Source organism: Papilio machaon, chromosome 8 (assembly GCF_912999745.1).
Source record: "Papilio machaon chromosome 8, ilPapMach1.1, whole genome shotgun sequence".
Taxonomy (NCBI): domain Eukaryota; kingdom Metazoa; phylum Arthropoda; class Insecta; order Lepidoptera; family Papilionidae; genus Papilio; species Papilio machaon.
In genome coordinates, this window is record NC_059993.1 from 6,123,439 (window position 1) to 6,146,799 (window position 23,361).

A 23,361-nucleotide genomic window follows, 5' to 3' on the forward strand; every position below is an offset into this window, starting at 1 on the left:
GGATTCGAACCATTAAACTTACGTACTGCGGCGAAAATAGTAAAACACTGAAACTAGCACATATTGTGACAGAATAAAATTTGATATTACTTACTAGCTTTTACCCGCGACTTCGTCCGCGCGGAATAAAAAAAATGCTCACAAGATAAAAAGTTCCTATGTCCGTCTCCTAGTTCTAAGCTACCTCCCCATCAATTTTCAACTAAATCAGTTCGACCGAACTTGAGTTATAAACAGTGTAACTAACACGACTTTCTTTTATATATATAGATAGGTAGATTAGGTATCTGTCATGTATCGTCAATTTATAAATTTTAAACGTTATAATAATAAGAAGAAAAATGTTGGGTTGTCCAATAAGTTCGTGCCCATTTTTAATGGAAATTTTAAAGGCCCTTAAGTTTTGGCATACGTCTTTTAAATTATATTTGTTCGATTTTATAGCAAAACGTCTTATGTATTTCGGCAAAAATTAAGTCAATCAGTTTTTATAAAACTGATAGAAAAGAACGAATCGTGTCCTACCATTTGTCAAAATATGGCTGAAGTTAAGCTTTTCAGTACGTATGTGTTATGTAAACATGTCATATGTTTTCAATAATTGTAATATATTCGGGTCTATTCTAAGATACCTATTGAAAATCGGAACGAACTTATTGGACAACCTATTATGTTGATACAAAGCGTCAAATGAATTTAACAGAAGTAGTATATTTCAAAGTGTATCTTAAGTGAATAGAGATAGAGTTCAATTTTGTCAAATGTTACGATATTTTTGCATACTTTCGATGCTTCGTTACTATTGACGCTCTGTCTGTTACTATAATTATGGGCACTTTGAATGTACTCATATATATGACGATGTGAACGCTCCGGTGTTTTTGAGCAGAGTGGATGCTTCAGTTAATTTGATAACTTTGGTTGTACTTATATAATTGATCACTTTAGGTGTTCCTATATATTTGGATATCTTGACTGCCACTATATTTATGAAGCTGACTGTACCTTGGCAGTTGCGTTCCTTGAATATTTTGCGACATATGTCATAACTCTTGTGTGGCTTTTCATTGCCCTTCCTTACGACTTACAATAGATAGATATTGATATTTTGCAAATTGTTATTCGGAGCGTGCTTCCTATGAAACATCTTTTAGGTGATGTGATTTAAAATGATTTTTTTATACTCATTAAAAGTTATGTTTTAATTTATTATAAACAGATTGAAATAGTCGTCGATGCTAAAAAATATATGTTTATTTTTAATGAGATGTCATAATTAACGCATGTTGAGTATCCCCGTCGAGTACACGTGAAAATTTAACGAGGGTTTTCAAGTGGCATTTTCAGAGCTGTCGCGAACAAAGTTCGAAGTTTAGTGCAGTCAAGTACCATTTATAAAGGAGAATTAGATTTAAATTATATGTCATATGCCTTCTACTTTGGCTATGTAGAAACTGATTAGACCGCCGTTGTATAGCTGGCTCAAAAATTTATACACCTACACAAAACGAGCACACGTGCATGAAGCATAAGAAGTATGATCGTTTTTATTTTACAAGAGGGAATGCGCGAGCTTGACTCATCCTGTCAATTAATAGTCAAAGGTTTTTAATATGTCTGTACATCTTTTGTATTATTTAAAGAATTTGTATTATTTCACTCGAGGTGTGATAAAATTTAAGACGTGACTTGACTTAAAATACTTCGATATTAAATTGTAAAATGACCTATTAAAACTACAGAAGAAAAACATTTGTCCCAAATTGCAGTTATTAAATTAAAAACAATTACTTGTGAACCTGAATAAACATGTACTTATTAAGTTTTTAACATAAAAAAACACTTTTGTTATTATAAACTAGCTTTTTCCCGCGACTCCGTCCGCGCAGAATAAAAAAAAAAAAAAAAACGGGGTAAAAATTATCCTATGTCCTATTCCTGGTTCTAAGCTACCTGCCCACCAATTTTCAGTCAAATCGATTCAGCCGTTCTTGAGTTATAAATGGTGTAACTAATTTTTTTTTTTTTTTTTTGTGACTGAGTAGTCACTGTTTGCCTTGAGGAGGCATTTACAGTTTCACCGGGCTTGAGGTGGCCGGGCGCAGATGGCGCTTAGCCTAAACCTCGTTTAAGAGTAACTAGGCTCGAGGGCTCCCTCAGGAGCCTCGGCTCGGGCTGTTACTTCGTTATTATTACCGGATTGGGAGGTCACCGAGCTCTTAGGTCGCTTCGGTGGACGCTCCATGGAGTGACTGGGCGCAAGGGCCCCCGAGAGGGGACCTCGGCTTGGGCTGTCACTCATTACGCGTTTAGCATTCCGATTCAAGGGTGCCCGAGAGGGCCGAACCTCGGCTTGATCGGTTGCTATTATCTGATTGCTATTATTAATACAGCTAACATTACTACCACTTCGGAAAGCGTTAGCGCTGGGAGAAGAAGTGGCGGAAGAAACTCCAGCAACGCTTCTACTATTAATAGGAGAAAACCTGCCTGCTATGAGGCCGTATCGCGAGAATGATTGTCGCAGCCGACATCGACTGCGGCGTGTGATCTGTTTGTGATGTTTGAGCTTAGCCTGGGCGATAGTAATTGCATCGTCTTGAAAGTCAAGAACGTGCCTAGGTCTACGATAATCCCGACGAAACTTACCGAGCGCGATTGGATTGTAGGTGGCGGCACCTACAACTAGCGGATTAGGATGACCGACGGCAGAGTCAAAATAACGACGCGACGCCAACTTCAGGTGTTGGGCAATGGTGGGCAAGTCCAAGTCTATATGGAGATCGCTGTTGCGCATGTACCACGGGGCTCCCGTGGCTCTACGCATGAATCTATTCTGAATCACCTGAAGTCGATGTATTTGTTTCGGGGCGATGTGCGCGAATACCGGACTAGAGGTGTAACTAACACGACTTTCTTTTATATATATAGATAGTGTTAGAGACAAAAATCAACACTGTGCCGGTGTATCGGCGCAGCACTAAACATGTCAAATATCAACGCTTACGTCGCCTCACTACAGCTATCTGTCACTTGGTTTGGGGAACTTTGGCGCGCAATTCGCTCGAGATGATCTTGACTAATAATTCTCTAAAAATAGGTATAGACTAGCTTTCGCCCGCGACTCTGTCCGCGCGGCTTTAAAAAACTTAATAAGTAGCCCATTTGTTCTTCTAGACTATGTTCTCCATCCCTTGAGCCGTTCCGGAGAGACCTTCAAACAAACATCAATCCATCCATGTATATAAAGATAAAATTAGTAAGATGAAATATCGAAATATTCTTATTAGATTTTATTCATGTTGAAATCATGGTTATGGTTATTAAACTACACAGTTTTGTGATACATAAAACTCGATAAGTTTCTAAATAATTCGTCTCAAAATCAATATACACCATATTGATGATTCAGTAAAGATAACATCAAAATGTATTACATAAAAATAATTATACTGAATTGAAGTTTCTTATCTATGTACTGGAAATAAATTAAAACACGCGTATTGTGGTATTTGATGTCATACTACATTCAAACACGTTGCAGAGTAGATATTTTTATAAACACGTTTGGTGTTTTAAATTATTGAAAAATGATTATTGATCAACATTCTGCCGTTGACGAAATTAGTGATTCTATAGTAAATTGTATAAAACCATTGTTGTATGTTGAATATTGTTATGGGTTATTCAGATATCGCCTGGGAAAACAATCTTCCGATTCCATTGATTTGCGAATGAAAATAATTAGTGCTGCTATTACTGCAATATGGATTATCACCTTTTCCTGCGTCTTTGCACATGATCATATAGTTCCTGCTAATGCGATCTTTATAGCATCTTATTCGATTTCCTTGTTGATTATGGCTGCATACGCAAGTTCCACACTTATATTAATTTTGTGGCAAACCCAATATAATCGAAAATTAATTGAGATGTTTGCCTCTATTGATATTTCTCTCCATGCAAGTATTGACCAAAAAGTTTATAAAATGTCATTCCGTCAGTGCAAAATATTGTTCACGTTATATTTAATCCTTTGTATTATGTGTATGGCTATTTACGTTTACTCTTCTAAAAATGGTATCAGCATTAGCTTTTTATTATTTACTTTAGTTTATTTCCAAAGAAAAATTGAACTGTGTGTGTTTTGTCAATTTTTGTATATGCTCAAACAAAGATTACTATTGATAAATAATTATTTAAGTATGTTTACAGATGATCCAAATTATGTAATGTTTAGACAAAATAATGTACAAAGATTGAACATCAACTTCATTGGGAAAATTTGTAATACAAATAACAGACTACGGGATTTGGCACGTGTGTATTGTAAAGTGGGAAAAACTTTCATATTTATCAATAAAATTTATAATTACATAATTATAATGACGTTAGGTACTGCATTTATATTTATTTTAGTAACTTCATGGACCATCTTGTATAGTCATAAGATTGATGATAATTCTATAGTTTCATTGTCATTGTTGTATTATCTATTTATTGAATTTGTGTCAATAATTTTAATAACATATTATTGTGAAAACATTATAAAAGCACGTAATAAATTAAGAAGGTTATTGTATAAAATGAATCATATCGATTTACCAATAAATATGAGTAAACAACTGAATATTTTTGTGAAAATAACAAACATATGGCATTTATCAATTAATGTATTCGGTATGTTGGAAGTAAATCTTAGTTTAATTCTTAAAATTATAAGTATCTGCACTTCTTACTTAATTGTTATAATTCAAATTAATCGTTTGATATAGTTAAGTTAGGTTTAGGTTTAAAGAATGTATTCTCAAAAAGAGAAAGGAAAGTCACTTACATGAGATCAATATCGCACAATATTTATAATACAAAATGGTCGCCGTTTTTGTTGTCAATTTACTTTTTTACAACAATCTAAATGTATTGAGCTAGCTTTCATTTAAATTGGTTATATGAACTTAAATGTTTAATGTATCAAGGTAACGAGTTATAAAGTTGATTCCCTTCGTATGTTATACTTTTTGTATTGTTGGGCAGAACAAGTAGACTTGCTCGTCGAGTGTGACGCTTTTTAATGAAAAAAAAATGAAAAATGAAAAATAATTTATTGCAATCCAAAAAAAAATTAAGTTTAAGTTTACATTGAACAGTTAAGCTAAGAATCTTTATGGATACAAAAGGGTTGCTTTATAAGCATTGATCAGTACCCTCGCATTAGGCGTAGCCTGTATCGCGAGGATCCTGCTCTTAAGTTTTATCAAAGATTTGTTAGATGGCAACAAATTAACTAAAGAAAATCAAAAGTGCAATTTGTCTTAAAGTAAAGTTAAATTATTAATACTAAATAAATAGTAATAAACTCAATACACTATTTTAAGAATATCTTCTGTGTCCTCGTACGATATTTTCAACAACCACGATTTTAATTTTATTTTGGCTTTATATATCGAGTCTCGCTTAATGTCGCACTTTCCTAAGATTATGTTATAAATATATGGGCCTAAGAAATGCATAAAACCTTGGGCAAACGAAGAGTTAACCCTCGGTTTAGGCACCTTAAACTTTCGCTTTGCAAGAAAATTTTGGCGAGTGGTACTATTTGTAATAGCTTTATGCTGTAATATAGTTGTTGTAATATAGTTGTGATAACTTTAGAAAAGATGTTTCAGTGTTGATTTGTTTGTTTATAATTTTTCTAATTATAATGCACTAGCTTTTACCTGCGACTCCGTTCGCGCGGATTAAAAAAAAATTGCACACAAGATAAAAAAGTTCCTATGTCCGTCTCCTAGTTCTAAGCTACCTCACCACCAATATTCAGCTAAATCAGTTCGAGCGATCTTGAGTTATAAATATTGTAACTAACACGACTTTCTTTTATATATATAGATAGATGTGTAAAACTGATATAGATTTTTTTAAGACTGAAACTACTAATTTGAAAATAATTATTTAAAGCTTTTTATATAACAACTAGCTGTCGCCCGCGACTCCGTCCGCGCGCATTTAATAAGCTTATATGACACGTTCGTAGATTTACCATAGCAGCGCCATCTATTGATTACTTACTCAACCCAGTCGAAAGGTATCGACATATGTTAGAATCATTTGGAGTTAACAGATAATTGTGACTGTCAATTAATAATAGAAAAATAATTAGCAATAAATTAAAATTGCGACTATAATTTGAGATTTAAACTATCCTATCTCTCAAGTTGGATCGAACTGCACATGGTGTGCGAATTTTATTATAATCGGTTAAGTGGTTTAGGAGTCCATTGAGGACAAACATTGTGACACGAGATTTATATATATTAAGATTGGTTTGTGGAATAATTTCCAATCTCAATCTCTTGAGCCATCCTCTTTACTTCTTGATACGAAATAACCAAGAACCAAGAAAGTGGGTTCTTGGTGCTTTTTTCTTTTCTTTTCTAATTTTTCTTTTATTATTGTGGTTATGAGGTCACTATGACACATCAAATGTGGTAGTGTCTTTCCTCTTTTGTTTTTTTTATTTGCACTCCCTTCTTTTATTCTGTCTAATACTTCCTGATTTGTGACTTTTCCACTTAAAAAAATCTTTTCCATCTATCGCCAATACCAAATCCCCAACGCCTCAAGCCTTTCCCTGTCCTTTTGTGTGCATACCCAAGTCTTGCACGCTTACAATGCTATACATGTATGATTTTATTAATATTTTTTAAGTTTTTAATGCAGGTAGCATTTTTTTACTTTAACAGGTGTTTATTTTTGAAGAATTTTTGAACAATTTGAAGGCTATGGCAATTCTACTTATAATAAATATCTTTTATGTTTCGGTTAAACGGTTTTTTAGGTTTATTGTGGGTTTTTAACGGGTCTTTTAGACGTTATCATTGTTCTTGTTATTATAACATATAAAAAAAGTTATGAAAACGCAAACCTAAATAAAGCGTTGTTAATAAGAGTCGATATTCGTTGTTCTATTTTTCTTAGTACAAACTCAACCAAGAAGCTATCATTACTTTAATTATACTTAATGATTTCCAAGAGCAATTATTTCGAAGTATCAAAGACTAATGATTTTGAATTTTCATTCATCCCTTTTCAAACGAATTGTTCAAATTGGTTAATCAATTTGGAACCATTTTGATAATAATTGGCGGTTAATAACTTTGGAATTATTTTATTCGAAATTATTTGATATTTCTCTAATTAAGCTAATTAAACGTTCGTACAAAATTATTTTACATTTTGTATTTTCCTAAAATAATTAATATTTATAAAAGAACTTGTATATGTAAGTATACATATTGTATAAGTACACTTTTCAAGACTCAGTGTTTCAATTAATAATAACGTAATAAAATGTACAAAATTTTAGACTCGAAGAAACACTTATTACATAAAATTCACACATTTTGACGTCCGTATTAATCACAAGCGGTCAAAGGTTCAAAACACATGTTTTATTAAAAAACTTTTTGAGTAATACAGATAATTTTTCTTCTGTCGTTATTTTATCCCGGTAAAGTTTACTTTAGGAAAACAACAATAACGGACTGCTTAAGTAATTAACGCTACAGATGATTCAATAATAACGAAACTATTGAACAGAAAAGTAGCTTTTAAATTTATATAAATAAGGGATATTTTATAGCGTACTTATAATAAGGCGATGCAGAGCACGGCTTTGTAAATCAGATGTGCCGCGTTCAAAATGAATGAGCAAATAAAACGACCGCACTGAATCCAGACCGGTACGTGGAATTCATTTAATTTACCGTCACTCGTGTAGTTATAATGTAATTTGTTACTTTAACTTCAAGTTGAACATGTTCCTTTTATATCAATACAAAGAAAAGTTGTTATAAATTAAATATATTTTTCTTTGACAGTTGAAGATTTCTCATCATGGAAAGAGATAAGATTTTATTTTAAAAGTATAACTCTGCGTGAGAGAAGGAATTTTTAATTTGATGTCAATAATTAAGTGGTTATGAACTCTCTCTTTGTCACGTTAATATTTGTGGACATACTGTAGCGAAGCAATAATCAAACTTGAAAAATTAAAATCAAATTGAAAAAAAAAAATTAAAAAATTGTAAATAATTTGGAAATAAATTTTTAGTTTAACCTTTTTTCTACAAAAAATATGAGACGATAAAGAAAGCAGCTGAAATTTTAATAATATGTAATTGAATAAATCAACCCTTAAGGGTTAATACACCAATATTTTATGTTTTATTTTGAGATATATCTATTGTTATTTCGTAATACTTTACTTCTAAAAACAGAAGCTTTTGTTTTTTAAAAGCTTTTTAAAATAATTTTAATTTAAATTTTATTTTATTATTTTATTTAAATTAATTTTTAAAAGCTTATACTCCTACATTGTTCAACCTACGTAATTGGTATTTCAAATTGCTGAACTTATTGTTGCCTTTAATAAAAATAAATGTACGTGGGATTTAATCTCTTATTTAATCGTTCATTATATTTCAGGATGGATTAATTGATTGATGAACGCTTAAATTCGTTTATTTTTTGCGCAACTAAGACATTCTTTAATTAAAACAGCTCTGATCTATTCATTGATACAAGTGTAGAAAATCGAATCAATTTAAAAGCGATATCAGCTAAGGAAAAACGTTATTTTAAAAATATATCTATATTGTTAGAGTTTTTATTCCTAGGACCGACTTATAACAGAATGTATTTTACCAACGTTGTAAAAGTATTCTTGTTCTTATTTTCCTTTTACTTAATTGTTAGACACCTTCAACAAAACGAAGCCTTGCTACTCTTATTTGTTACATAAACTCTTTTCTATTCAACGTTTGTTATTTTGAAAGTGACATTATGATTTTAAGTTCAGTTAAAGCGTCTTTTATAAAAAAAAAAAAACTTTGTACAGGGTGATTGTTAATACAGGATTCAATTGATTTTATTTTTCTTCGAATAGAAATATTGAAAACCATAGAAATGTTATTTGGAACCACATGTCATTTTTTAATAAATCTTCGTCATATTGTCTCTATTTTCAATTTTCTTCTAGATTTCATATTCATCACAATCGCTGTAGTGGAAATAGGACACATATGTAATTCTACACAAAAGGCGACTATCCATTACGGTGCGTTTGTAACTAGTTATATCTGAAACCTAAACGTCTTGTACTATCTATTGTCATTATGTGCCTAAACGGAATGTCATCGATTCGTATCCTTCCACGAAGTATTATAGAGTTTATGTCTTTCGAGTTCATTTCTTTAATTAGCAACTAATTGTCGAAATAGTTTAATGCAACTGTAACATAAGTATATAGTCAATGTGTAAATACGAAAAAAACATAAAAGAAAGATAAGATTGGTTGCTAAGAAAACATATTTCATAACACAATGGTTTCGCTCAACATATGAATGGTGCCATTCTTCACGCCGCCTCGTCTATCACTTGCGTTCGGTTTGATATGTATTCATTCTATTGTATAGGTATATTTATATTAAATATATTAAATCCAATTTAAAAAGTTTTCAAATAATCGTTTCTCGTTTTAAAACAGGAACCTGTTTCAACTTATAATCAGTTAGCTGTAAATAGTCTGAACTCTGAACCACTAGATTTTTGCCAAAAATTGAGAGTAACAATTTCTTAGTAACATTTTAATGCTTCGATATAAGATTTTGAGCTTAGTATAAAGTTTTTATATTGGAACGAAGTTCCTTATCGCGCGTTGTGAAAGGGGGCTAGACGGAAAAAATTCTTACGAAAAGTTGTCACGACACTTTTTGGTATAGTAGGTATGTTAACGACGAATGAGCGCTACTTCACCATGGCAACGACGTGACAATATGTAACGAAAATTCATAGAAATAAAATGTGCTCTCAAGTTTTTTTTCAAATAAAGGATTTAACATCCAAATTCTCGAAATGTTTCTTTAATTTATAACGAATGTTGAAAAAAATCATAAAAAGGAAAATAGCACAAAAGCAAAATATATCAAAATATGTAGGCATCCGCATTCGGCTTTTGTTTCTTGTAGAGTCGCACTGCTTGCGCTGATGAAAAAGAAAAATGGCGCTTTAAACTCACTGTCATTTGAATTGTCTCAAGAGAGATGAGTGCGAATAACTCTTATAATGAACAAAAACCACAGCCATAGTAGTATACAAATGTGATGCACTTTTCATTTGGTATTATTTTAGTAGCATTTGTTATTGTAATAAAAAATAGGTGAATATTTTTAAAGACGGAAGCATCTAGAGAGATTTATAGAGACTTCTCGAAAACGTAGGAAGTTAAGTAATTAATTAGTGTAACGTATACCACTTTTAAATGGGAACAACTAGAAAATTTGTTTCTTTTTTTGTCCGAATTCAGGTGAATATTGTTTTTCATTGGAATTAGAAGGGAAAATCACTATCAAGCAGAGATAATGGAAAGGGGCAAAAGAGTACTTAGCCTTGCAGTGTAACCATTTTCGTTGTGATCGCTTGTAGTCTTAATATCCTGACCTATTTTGAGATTCATTTTATAAAACTAAGATACATTCAGTAAAAAAGTATTTTACAGAGATGTGAAATTTAGATGCAGATTCGTATAAATTTAAAATTTAATATACACAGGTGTTCGTTATGTGTAACCTAAATCAGCATATAGAATAAAAATTATTACATCGAAGATTTTAATATTAAAAGTAGAAAGAACTTTGTTTCAATATGCAGCTATAATCTGCAATTACTTATACAATATCTACGAAATATCGAAGCCATATTTTTCCGAAACAACTAGAACTTCACAGAAGCGAATTATATTTTTACATATTGCCATCACATTTATTCATATTCATTTTTTTTTTTTCAGGTAAACTGACACTAGCGAGTTCGAAGACACTTGTAAATCATGTATAGATGTAAAATTACTAGTAAGGGAAGTAATGTAAGTACTAAAATATTTAAAGATTTCCTAGACGGGCATAAATTATATGTAAAATTGCGAAGTCAGTGGTTACAGAGTTATAAAGGCTAGTGTTATGATGTTACAGAGTTTTGTATGACAAAACTTTTAATCTTAAAGTACGTGGGGACATTTATGTAACAACTTCACACACACACAAATTTAAATAATTTTGTAGCCTAAATTACTCTTATAAAAATACTTTTATTGCTAATAGTGTTTTTAAAGTTGATTCACTAGTTTTCTGTATTCTCCAAATAAAAATCATTACTCTGTGTAATGTAAGAAATCGTGGATCGGGAAATTTGCTTAATGTCCGCTCTATAATTAATTTATTTAAATCTCATTGGTTGTATTACACGATTTCTGTGTAGATGACCAGACAGTTTATTTGTTTGTATGTCATTTATCCCATTTATAACACAATTTACATCATAATTCATAACCTATACAATTTTTTATAACTAGCGTACAGCGAACATCGACTATATGTTCTTTCTTTTTCATCTTGGGAAGGGGGGGGGGGTGGCTGAAAACCAGCTCGACACTTTATCCTAACCGGTGTTGGCGAAGCTGAGCCACCCCCTTTTTCCATCACTGAACATTGAAAATATCTGTGTTTTAAAATTTTATTAATTTCTATGGTAAAAACAAAAATATTATTTAGAAACTGCTCCAATTCCCTCCCTTGCAATGGAATGAATTTTGTCCAATAAACTGTCATTAACATTGCTTTTGTAGTCACTTTTAATGAATATTAGTTAGGATTCGTGCGTGGGACACATTTGCCGTGAAATACAATCGTAATTACATCCGTACATTTGTGCTATAGTTGAGTGCTCAATCACAACTATGTTATAATTAACCGGGCAAATCGGTTATAGCTCACGATTTATTTGAAGTTGAACTGTGATTATTCTTCATGATATTGAACTCGATTATAATTTGCTCGACTAAAATTCTTCCTATGTTATGTGAATGAAGTAATTAAAATGCTTCCAAAGTTGTATTAGTTTCCTTATATGACTGATAATATTTTTGAAAAAAACATCTTTGCTCTATTAAATGATAATATTATAAATATCGGAAGTGATAAAATGATAATGTCCCGATTTCCTGAAACTGTAATAAATTCAACTGATTCTGATTAAAGTTTTCATTCGCGATACATTTTAAAACTGTCAATTCTATTTGTAGTTTGTATCACAAAATGTTCACGATCTTTTGAGGTCAGTTATATTCAATTCGTAATACAATATAGATGTAATATTTAGTTCAGCCGTAGACACGGCCAGCTAAATTAGGTTCAGAATTTCTTTGGTAATAATAACACCTAATGTATTAGATTCTAAAATGAAATATCATTGCAACACTCCGCATCGGCAATTATAGGCCGCTTTATTTTTGATTTTAAATCAAATAATAGCTAATTTTTTAATAGTTTTTGATGTTCAATCATCATCAAAATCATCAAAAGTTACTTTACTTACAATACAGGTAAAAAAGCATGCACTCCTCTTATACGAAGAAAACGAAAAGAGGTTACATCAGCATTCTTTGATGTTGAGGTGACCTATTTATGTTGCAGTTGCAAGCTTTATAGGGCTCCAAAATTTTGGGACTAATAAGGGCTGTATTATGCTTTAAAAAGTGTAAGTTATGGCAAATTACAATACATCCTGTATACCGTTAAAATTGGAGTAGTGCTGTTAAAGACTGCCTAAGTTAGTTTTAACAATATATTTCACGTTTTCATATAAAAAGGTCCTACAATTAGTTATCATTCGCCTGTCCTTATAAAAATCATATCGGTTTTAACTTCCAGATGAACTCTCTTCCGTCATTTCGATGTGCCGTCTTAATCATTTCACCTTTCACTCAATTCATCCATCTATTGCTTGGCTGAAACCTACCGGTGTACTCCTCCAAATTCTTTTTTAAAATCGTAGTAAACGCAGTTCTCAAAAAAGATATAGTACAAAAATAAATTGTTATTAGATTTTCTAATATTTAAATTTTATGATGTAAGTTTTTGTATTAAAAATTAGTTGACTAGACTAGGCATTATTCAAACTAATCCCTCAGGTAAGAGTACCTTTAGTCAATAATTGCCAGCAGGCAATGCCTAGCTCAAGTTGTACAATTAAAGTCTTAACAGTGCCGTTAAGCGTGACCCTCTCATTAGCAGGGTGCTTGTCGTTGGCGACGTGATTTTATCGAGCAGTTAAATGACTTCTGAAACATTAAAGAGCTTTAAGGTATAAAACGGTTAAGTATTTTCATTACCTCAGCTCAACATACTTACGAACGACAGAGAAGTACATTTTTACATGTAGTGTAAGAGTTGCCAAAGTAGATTCTATCGTTAAATTCTAACGTAGACAACTGCCAGTGATATATAGAACATCTATATATATAAAAGAAAGTCGTTTTAGTTACACTATTTACAACTCAAGAACGGCTGAATTGATTTGACTGAAAATTGGTGGGCAGGTAGCTTAGAACCAGGAAACTGGCATAAGATAATTTTTACCTCGTTTTCTATTTTTTATTACGCGCGGACGGAGTCGCGAATAAAAGCTAGTTCATTATAAATATGTTAATTTATATGTTATTGATGTGGCATTGAAACTGAAATGACTCTCCTTATCTTTAACTTCGTTCTCATATTTATCAATATATTAACCGTTTTATTTTTTTATCAAACATACTATCACGCGCAGTAGGCAATCAATCGTACTGTTCTATTAACGGCTTTAATATTATCAGACGCACCAGGTGTTAATTATTAAAAGTTAAAAATTATAAAATTATATTCTTCTAATACACTAAAATGTTATTACTTTTAATTATTCTTATTTTATGTTGTGCAGTTATGTTAGGAATGATCATAAAAATCTATGAAAAATTGACTTTAGGAATATGTCGTTCAAGTGCACACATGGTTGGTAAAGTGGTGATAGTAACTGGTGGGAATAGTGGAATCGGTTTAGAAACTGCAAAAATTTAGCAGATCGAGGTGCTAAAGTGATAATCGCATGTCGAAGTGCAATCCGAGGCGCAGCAGCTAAGGAAGAAATCATCAAATCCACTGGAAATCCGAATGTTAACTATGAATTATTAGATTTAGCATCGCTACAATCAGTTCGTGAATTCTGTGCGACGATTATGAAAAAAGAAGAGCGTTTAGATGTTCTTATCAATAATGCAGCGGCCGGTGGTCTTGGAAACAATAAAACCAAAGATGGACTACACAAAGGAATGCAAGTTAACTATTTCGGTTCGTTTCTACTTACATATTTATTGTTGCCCCTCCTAAAATCTTCTGCTCCAAGTCGCATAATAAATGTGTCATCGGTAATGCATCATTACGGTTTAATGGATTTTGATAATTTAAATATGGAAAAGTATTGGAGTGACTACTTGGTATATGCTAATAGCAAATTATATCTTAATCTAATGACGTTAGAGCTAAGTCGGAGATTGAACAATAATGAGGTAACAGCTAATGCTGTACATCCAGGAGTTGCAGCGACAAACATCTTCAGAAATATTAGGATATCTTTCATTAGAAATATTTTTTTTTTTTTTTTTTTTTTTTTTTTTTTTTGTGACTGAGTAGTCACTGTTTGCCTTGAGGAGGCATTTACAGTTTCACCGGACTTGAGGTGGCCGGGCGCAGATGGCGCTTAGCCTAAACCTCGTTTATGAGTAACTGGGCTCGAGGGCTCCCTCAGGAGCCTCGGCTCGGGCTGTTACTTCGTTATTATTACCGGATTGGGAGGTCACCGAGCTCTTAGGTCGCTTCGGTGGACGCTCCATGGAGTGACTGGGCGCAAGGGCCCCCAAGAGGGGACCTCGGCTTGGGCTGTCACTCATTACGCGTTTAGCATTCCGATTCAAGGGTGCCCGAGAGGGCCGAACCTCGGCTTGATCGGTTGCTATTATCTGATTGCTATTATTAATACAGCTAACATTACTACCACTTCGGAAAGCGTTAGCGCTGGGAGAAGAAGTGGCGGAAGAAACTCCAGCAACGCTTCTACTATTAATAGGTGAAAACCTGCCTGCTATGAGGCCGTATCGCGAGAATGATTGTCGCAGCCGACAGCGACTGCGGCGTGTGATCTGTTTGTGATGTTTGAGCTTAGCCTGGGCGATAGTAATTGCATCGTCTTGAAAGTCAAGAACGTGCCTAGGTCTGCGATAATCCCGACGAAACTTACCGAGCGCGATTGGATTGTAGGTGGCGGCACCTACAACTAGCGGATTTGGATGACCGACGGCAGAGTCAAAATAACGACGCGACGCCAACTTCAGGTGTTGGGCAATGGTGGGCAAGTCCAAGTCTATATGAAGATTGCTGTTGCGCATGTACCACGGGGCTCCCGTGGCTCTGCGCAAGAATCTATTCTGAATCACCTGAAGTCGATGTATTTGTTTCGGGGCGATGTGCGCGAATACCGGACTAGCATACGTCATGACGGGACGAACTACTGATTTATAGAGTGTCACCTTGTTCCGAAGGGACATTTTACTCTTTCTATTAATTAACGCGGAAAGACGACCTAGGATGAAAGCCGCGCGGTTCCTGACCCGGGTCACGTGAGCGGAGAAGTTAAGTTTAGTGTCAAGTGTGACACCTAGGTATTTAACTTGGTCTTCCCAAGGTATTGGGCTGTCCATGAGTTTAATAGACGGAAGAGCAGCACCTTTCTGGCGTGAAAAGTATAGTGCCGCGCTTTTGCTAGGATTAATTTCGATCCTCCATTTCCGAAACCAAGCACCTAACGTGTTGGCAGCGGTTTGGAGACGTCGACATATAGCATCGGGGGAACGACCAGATGTGTATACGCAGGTGTCATCGGCGAATAGAGCTAGCTCTACACCGTGTACGCGGGGAATGTCATTGGTGTATAGGGTAAAGAGAACTGGCCCTAACACCGAACCTTGGGGCACCCCGGCTCGAACGGGGTGCAATTGTGAGCACACTCCCTCGACGCGGTAGCGAAACGTGCGATTACTTAGGAAGTCTCGTATTATGCATACGAGACGGTCGGGTACTCCGTACTCATATAGCTTGTATATAAGCCCGTTGTGCCATACTTTATCGAACGCTTTCGCTACGTCGAGGAAGATAGCTCCGGTGCTAAGGCCACGTTGGCGTTTGACAAGTATGTGCTCCGTGATGCGGTGCACTTGATTGGTGCATGAATGTTTGGCGCGAAAGCCAAACTGTTCTGCAATAGGCATGCCTTTTGTGTCCATAAAGATGCGAAGGCGAGCTAATATTAATCTTTCATAAATCTTCCCAAGGGTTTTGAGAAGGCTTATGGGGCGATAAGACGTGGGATTGGAAGGCGGCTTTGAGGGTTTGAGGAACCCTATGACTTCAGCGTCCTTCCACTCGCTGGGAAAGACGCCTTTGGTCATTGCCGCATTGTAAATGGCTACGAGAAGTTGTATAATGGCAACTGGAAATAGTTTCGCCACCCTATTGGTGATGCCATCTGAGCCGGGAGCTTTGCGTGGACGTAGATTTTTAATTAATTTCTCGACTTCGTCGCTAGTAACCGGAGGAATTGAGTCGAGAAGGGGTTCGTTTTTCCTCCGGTCGACCTCGCTGTCCACCTTCCGTAGGTGGTCAGGGTCGACCGGTAGGCTACTGGGGGAACACTGGGCCTCGAGGCTGTCGGCAAGACATTCGGCTTTCTCTTCGTCCAACATAGCTGGTGTTGTATTTGGGCGTGACAATGGCGGCATCGTTGAGTACGTGTCGCCTTTAAGTGACTTGGGAAGCTTCCAGAATGCTAAGTGTGATGGCTTTATATTTCGAAGCGTTGAATCCCACCGTTCGTTCCGGATGGCAGCTATGCGTGTTTTTACTTCACGCTGTAATTTACGTAGCTGTTTTCGGTTCGATTCAGTGGGATACAAATCGTGAGCTCGGGTAGCCGCGTTCTTGCGTCTCAACAAGTCTCTGGCATCTGGTGGTAGTGCCCAGCGTTGATTGTCTGACTCTGGCATTTGCCTAGAGCAGTCCTTGATGACAGTTTGGATATGACTTGTTAGAGAGCCGATCGCGACGCCCATATCGTTATCAGAATTAATTATGTCGGGGATGTCGTTTAGATGTGGGGAGTTAATGTCTTTGAGCCTGGCACTAAGTTTGTGCCAGTCAACGACTGTCTTAATTGGGGGGTCAGCCGGTGCAGAGGGCCCTAGCTGTAGCAAAACTGGTCGGTGATCTGAGTGAAGCTCATGTATCACCTCAATATTACGTAACATTCAATATTACGTAACATTAGAAATACTGTGCTGAAGAGTATTAATTTCCTGTTCCAAGATTCGTGGGAGGCTTCACAGACATCGGTGTATTTAGCGGTATCGCCTGAAGTGGCCGGTAAAAGTGGCCTATATTTTAGTAATTGTAAAGTGAAGAAACCTTCAAAGTTATCACAAGATCTAAATTTAGCAAAAAAATTGTGGATACAATCGGAGAAATTGGTAAACTTATCATAACGATCTTAAGTTTAATAATTGTTAACTTAAATAGATATTTAGTTATTTTATGGACAGTTTAATTTCATTCCTCATTTCTGTTTACGTGACATGGCAGGTAGACGTCTCATAAAATAGACCATCTATTTCATAAGGTTGCATAAACCTGAATTAGACGAGGAAATGGAAGATTTGTAGATTCATAGATGCACTATATTGATTATTTCATTCCCTGATTTTTGTTATTGTTGTAAGTATATTGTTCTGTTTCTTCACTTCATGTTATTATCCTAATGAATTGCACGTTGAATTGCACAATGTAATGTGTGTGTGTACGGCGTTTAATAAATTAATTTTTTATAATCATTTATTCAAATAAATTAGAAATCGTGATGGAAACTGCACATATCTACGAAGAAATTCATAGACATGTGTCAAGTGAATCAACCTGCACTGAGCCAGCATAGTTGACTATTGCTTAATCACTCCTGACTTAACTAGGGTGGACTCCAAGCCACTTGTTGGGGACGTAAGCTGATGATGATGATGATGATTCAAATAATTAATTATAAATAATAATTCAAATATACCTTATTAAAACATTCGCGTATAATACATTATATTATATAATATTTTATTACATATTATAATTATTATATTGTATATAATAGTGCAGTAAGTGCTGCGGAATAACATGACTTAAGTAACCATTGGTAAGGGCTGGAGAGAAAAGAACCTCCTTAGTATGCGCGGTTACTATAATAACTGCTTTTTGTATCGAGTCCTTAATCCAACTATGTAGCTTCTTAAAATGTTGATCAAAGTTCTTCACAGTTAGTGCTTACACCGATACAACTATCAGAATAATGTTAGTAGATTTCATATGTCATATGGTAACCTCGTGAGCAAGTCTAAGTAGTTAACATTTAAGTTTAACATTTTGTGTTTATTATTAAAAAGGAGGCCTTTTGCTATTATATTGTTGGCTGACGGAGAAAAATTAAAAAGATTTACACTTATATATACATACTGATCAATAGTTATATTGAATTCTTGCTCCAGTGAATACTTATTTGATCACTAGTCCTCATATTCAGCCAGGCAGATGAAAGGTGACCATGTGTAACACCGAATCCCTTATTCAATACCTGTCGAATGACGTCGTGGAATTTTCACGCCTGCGACCCAAAGGGTGAAGCTGACATCGTACACGCAAAAAGCGTATTCGGCGCTTAGCAATTTACAACTGTCAGCGTCACACACCTATCGTTTATGATTTTACGCTTACGTGACTCTTAACGTAATGCTTAGAGCTGGCGCTGAATTTTTATAGCAACATTTTGCTTATAAAACGAATGATGTTTTTATTATGAAAAGAATTCTTTTAAAAAAGTAATTTGAATACTTACGCTAATTGTAATCTCAGATTTCAGCAACGAGAGAACACAATACTAACCTGCATCTGAGGTAATTCACTTCATTTTTATATTTTCATAGTACAAAAACAGAGGGCCTGGCACGAATATTTGAGACACGCGCCTTCATGACGTTATCGATAAAACATGTCAAAATTTGTATGAGATCTGTTGGTGTACTTTACTTCCGGTAGGGACACTACACAAATTTTACTATTTTATTTTACAAATATTATAGATGACATTACGAAAACGTTCTCACGAATATTATGTAGAAATGTCAGATGAGAGTGGAAATAAGTTCATTTTACTTGTACTATATAATAATGGTGGAAGATTACTCTTTAAAAAAAACTAAACGTAAAAACAATTCAAACTTTATAGTAAATGAAAAAGTAGTAAAATATTAAATTATTACGTTGGGGCGCCAGAACTCAATTAAAATGCTCATGACGTGGGTTTAACCGAGCGATTTATTATAACTTTTAATAGGTCACAAGTGGTTAAAATATGAGTAGGTATAATGGTTACAATAGTTTATAAATTTACATAAATCTTTTAATAAAAAGATTTATATAAATTAAATAATAATTTAATTTGTGAGTCTTATGCATATAAGTACTTTAGTCTTGTTTGATCAATATATTATATTGATCAAACAAGACTAAAGTATATATTATATTGATCATCTTTGAAGATTTAGAATACTCTTTAAATTACATAAAAATAAACGAGAAAAAACAAACGACTACCAATAATCGAACTTTATCTCGTAAACCCACACAGGCTAGCCAGTTTTGGCTTTGGGAGAAAATTGGGCTTAACGAATTTTTAAGATAACCAAAAGAACATAATTACTTAATCCATTATTTATTAAAATTATCGTGTAGAAATAATTGAGTTTCAATTACTTGATATTAGGTCTCTTAGTAATCATTAAAGGTGAATAATGAATGAAATTTACGTAACTGAAAAGATACCCCAGCGACGTAATTTCAAGAAGCGACTGAGAATGCAAAAGGTAAGCTTTTAAATGAACTTTTTCCGTTTTCATTGTGAGAATTTCTTTCTTAATTTACTTTTGGCAAAGCCGAAAGCTCAAGTTCAACAATTAAAAGGCTTAACGTAGCCGTAAGATGCGGCTGGCTCATTAGCAGCTTACCGCCCTCTTGCGGTAACATTTTATCAAGCGGATAATTGAGTATTAAAAAGTTTTAGGCACCCAAAGGGGTTATCATGTAAAGTATTTAGTTTTAAAAGTCTATTTACATAATTGGAAATACGTGGAACTTCGCTTAACTATCTTTGTCACCTTAACACCAACATTTGGTATTCGAATAGGAAAAATCTTAATGTAAAAGTAATTTAAAATATGGAGTTAGAAGTATTTATGTTAATGCCATAGTTCCATAATTAAACCTTTTTAAATTCTTTGAATAATTTACTTACAAATTAATCCATTGTAATATTCACTTCCGATTATTTAATTAAAATGATTCTGGAACAATTCTTTTCTATCAATATTAATAAATATCAAATAAGTCAATAAATTTGCAAACACATTAAAATGTCACGGTCAATGGATTCAGTTCCAAATCGTTGTCGTATTTTTCCGCTACATTATGATAATTTAGTGTCCTTTGATTAATTATATGGCAATAGATTTTAGTTTTGTAGTATCTTTGAAATTGATCAGAGGCAATTTTCATAAAACGCATTTAAATGATTCTTTACATAGACTGTATAATAATTGTAAGATATCAAAATACCGTGCACAACAACAGTAGTACGAGAGTAAAATTTTTAAATTGAAAACTGAACTTTTACTGTCAATTTATTCTTTTTACAACGTAATTGAGCAAATGCAACGAATGTGAACGACCTCTCTGGAACAATAAAATAAATTGCGCCTAGCTTTATATTAGCTGCAATGTTTGTTTGTCAGTACAACTTGCCCTGAACAAACATAAGTATGAAGAAAATTTTTGCGTTTACATTTGGTCATCATCTTCTTGGTCTTACCCCACTAGCGTGACTACACATAAGGTTTTATAAAGGTTACTGGTTTGGCATAACTTTTGTCATGGTCATAAATATTGTAATATTTTGATCGTATTACATCAAACATTTGGATTATTATGCGAATTTGTATTCAATTTAAATAAAATGAATTTTAAATTAAAAAGTCTTAACCTCGTCTCTTAACGGTAAATTATTTTAAAATGATGTTTTTATTAATTTATCTTGATGAATTGCTAGTAATTAATAGTCAGATATCACATAATATGAAACTAACTTAAATCTACTGTTGCGTTTGATGCATTTAGTTATAAATTATACTTTATATAAATATTAATAAAGTAAGTCAACTTGACCACAAGCTAACTGTGCACAGGTCAGCATTAAATTAGCATATCTAAATACAATCAACTTCCTATTCAGTATTAAATAATTTACCTTCAAGGCTAGATTTTTTAGAGCGACACAATTTCAATGTTGAGTTGCGCAAGAGCGTATCGTCACGAGTCAGTCGCCGGCGCGTACGCACGCGCGTTACTGCTCATAAATAAAACACGAGACGGCCACTTTCGTTGCGACTTGCGATGTACAAAAATGTAGAGAAACCAAATCGATGTGTATTATCTACGAGTACACACGTCTATCGCTCGAATGACAGTATCATAGACTTTATCGTCTACATAACGGAGTGACCTTAGCTCGAGCATACTTTGAAATATAATTAAAAACATTGATGTTAGTTGCCTGTGCGTTGATTTCCGTCTTATATAACTATCGGTTGTGTTTAATAGATATGTAAAATGCTCTTGTGGTTGCCTTTATTTTCCTTTGTGTTAATAGTGATTATTGTGAAAGTGTATCTACAGTTGACGAGTGGAATCTGTCGTTCGAATGCTCACATGGTCGGCAAGGTTGTCATCATAACGGGAGGTAGCAGTGGCATAGGATTAGAAACGGCTAAGAATCTAGCGGAGCGCGGCGCTAAAGTGATCATAGCGTGTCGAAGTGTTCGTCGCGCCGCTAAAGCCATAGAAGAAATAATCAAACAGACTGGTAACACTAACGTACACCATAGACAATTGGATCTCTCTTCACTGAAATCTGTACGTGAATTTTGTTCGAATATATATAAAACAGAAAAACGTTTAGATGTTCTTATCAATAACGCAGCAGCCGGTGGCCTTGGAAGTGGCAAAACTGAAGATGGACTACATAAAGGAATGCAAGTGAATTACTTTGGACCTTTCTTGTTAACTTGTCTTCTAGTACCTCTTTTAAAATCTTCAGCACCAAGTCGTATCATCAACGTTTCATCGTCTATGCATAAATACGGTGAAATGGACTTTGATAATTTAAACATGGAAAGGTATTGGAGTGACCACTTGGTGTACGCAAACAGTAAACTGTTCCTCAATTTAATGACCCTGGAACTAAGTCGAAGATTAAGGGGCATCAATGTTACAGCAAATTCTTTACATCCTGGTGTAACTGCTACTACTGTCTATAAGAACATTAAAAATTCTATTATTCGTGAAATAGTTAATACGCTTGTTAATTTTTTAAACAAGGACCTGTGGCAAGCGTCGCAGACGTCTGTTTACTTGGCGGTATCTCCTGAAGTAGCAAACATAAGTGGTCGCTACTTTAGCGATTGTCGGGAAAAACAACCATCGCTTTTGTCGCAAGATTTAGAACTTGCTAAGCGATTATGGATCGAATCAGAAAATCTTGTCGATTACAAGTTACCTATTGAATAAAACCGTTTAACTAAAAAATGTTTATTAAAATAATTTATTTGTAAATATAGACATTAGTGACTGACGAAATATTGCTCAACTCAAATTTGACAATAAGTGAATTTTTAACATCAATGTATTTGTATAATACACGTATAAGGTATGTTATCAAAAATAAAATCTATTACTAAAAGTGACTCGACACATTAATTTTTCAAATTTCCGTAACGTGACGAACTCTATATCACTTTATATCGCTGAATTATAATCTACAGACATATTTACCCATTATTTTATTAAAATTTATGTAATGAAAAAAAATCTTATCAGTCTGTGAACATCACTATTTTAATTATGCTGTAAATAATCGGAAATTATACAACAAAATCTTTTAAATTATGCAAATATATATTAAGATTGTACTTATGTATATAAATTAAATATAAATTTATTGTGTAAAAGTTTTTATGTGTACCAAGTAGCAATGAAGTCGTGAAACAAACATTTTTCCTTAGTAATATATAAATTAACAACTATTCAAACAGACAAGTAATTTATGTAGATGTTTCAAGAAAGAGCCTTATAACTTTTTTGTTCATGTTTTTCAAGTGTTTCTTCAATCTTCGTTTTATTGCTTATCGTTACAAAGACATCGAATAAAAAATGTTGATTCCGGTTTCATTATCTGTGTCTTTAAGCATTAGGTTTTTTGTAGGATAAAGTAGAAAAAAAAATTTACATATTTAACTGA

The 23,361-nt window shown here is 33.8% G+C and overlaps 2 protein-coding genes across 2 annotated transcripts; both read left to right on the top strand.

Moving 5' to 3' along the window:
• The first annotated feature begins 13,799 nt into the window (after window positions 1-13,799).
• Window positions 13,800-17,461, top strand: LOC106717419 (retinol dehydrogenase 13). Its single transcript, XM_045679082.1, is given in 3 exon segments — window positions 13,800-13,941; window positions 13,944-14,506; window positions 17,243-17,461. Coding segments are annotated over 3 exon segments (909 nt in total). The 5' UTR covers window positions 13,800-13,814.
• A 3,864-nt stretch (window positions 17,462-21,325) lies between these two features.
• Window positions 21,326-22,651, top strand: LOC106717432 (retinol dehydrogenase 13-like). Its single transcript, XM_045678990.1, has one exon. It carries the CDS (start codon window positions 21,675-21,677, stop codon window positions 22,629-22,631), a length of 957 nt encoding a protein of 318 aa, XP_045534946.1. The 5' UTR covers window positions 21,326-21,674; the 3' UTR covers window positions 22,632-22,651.
• The last annotated feature ends 710 nt before the right edge of the window (window positions 22,652-23,361 follow it).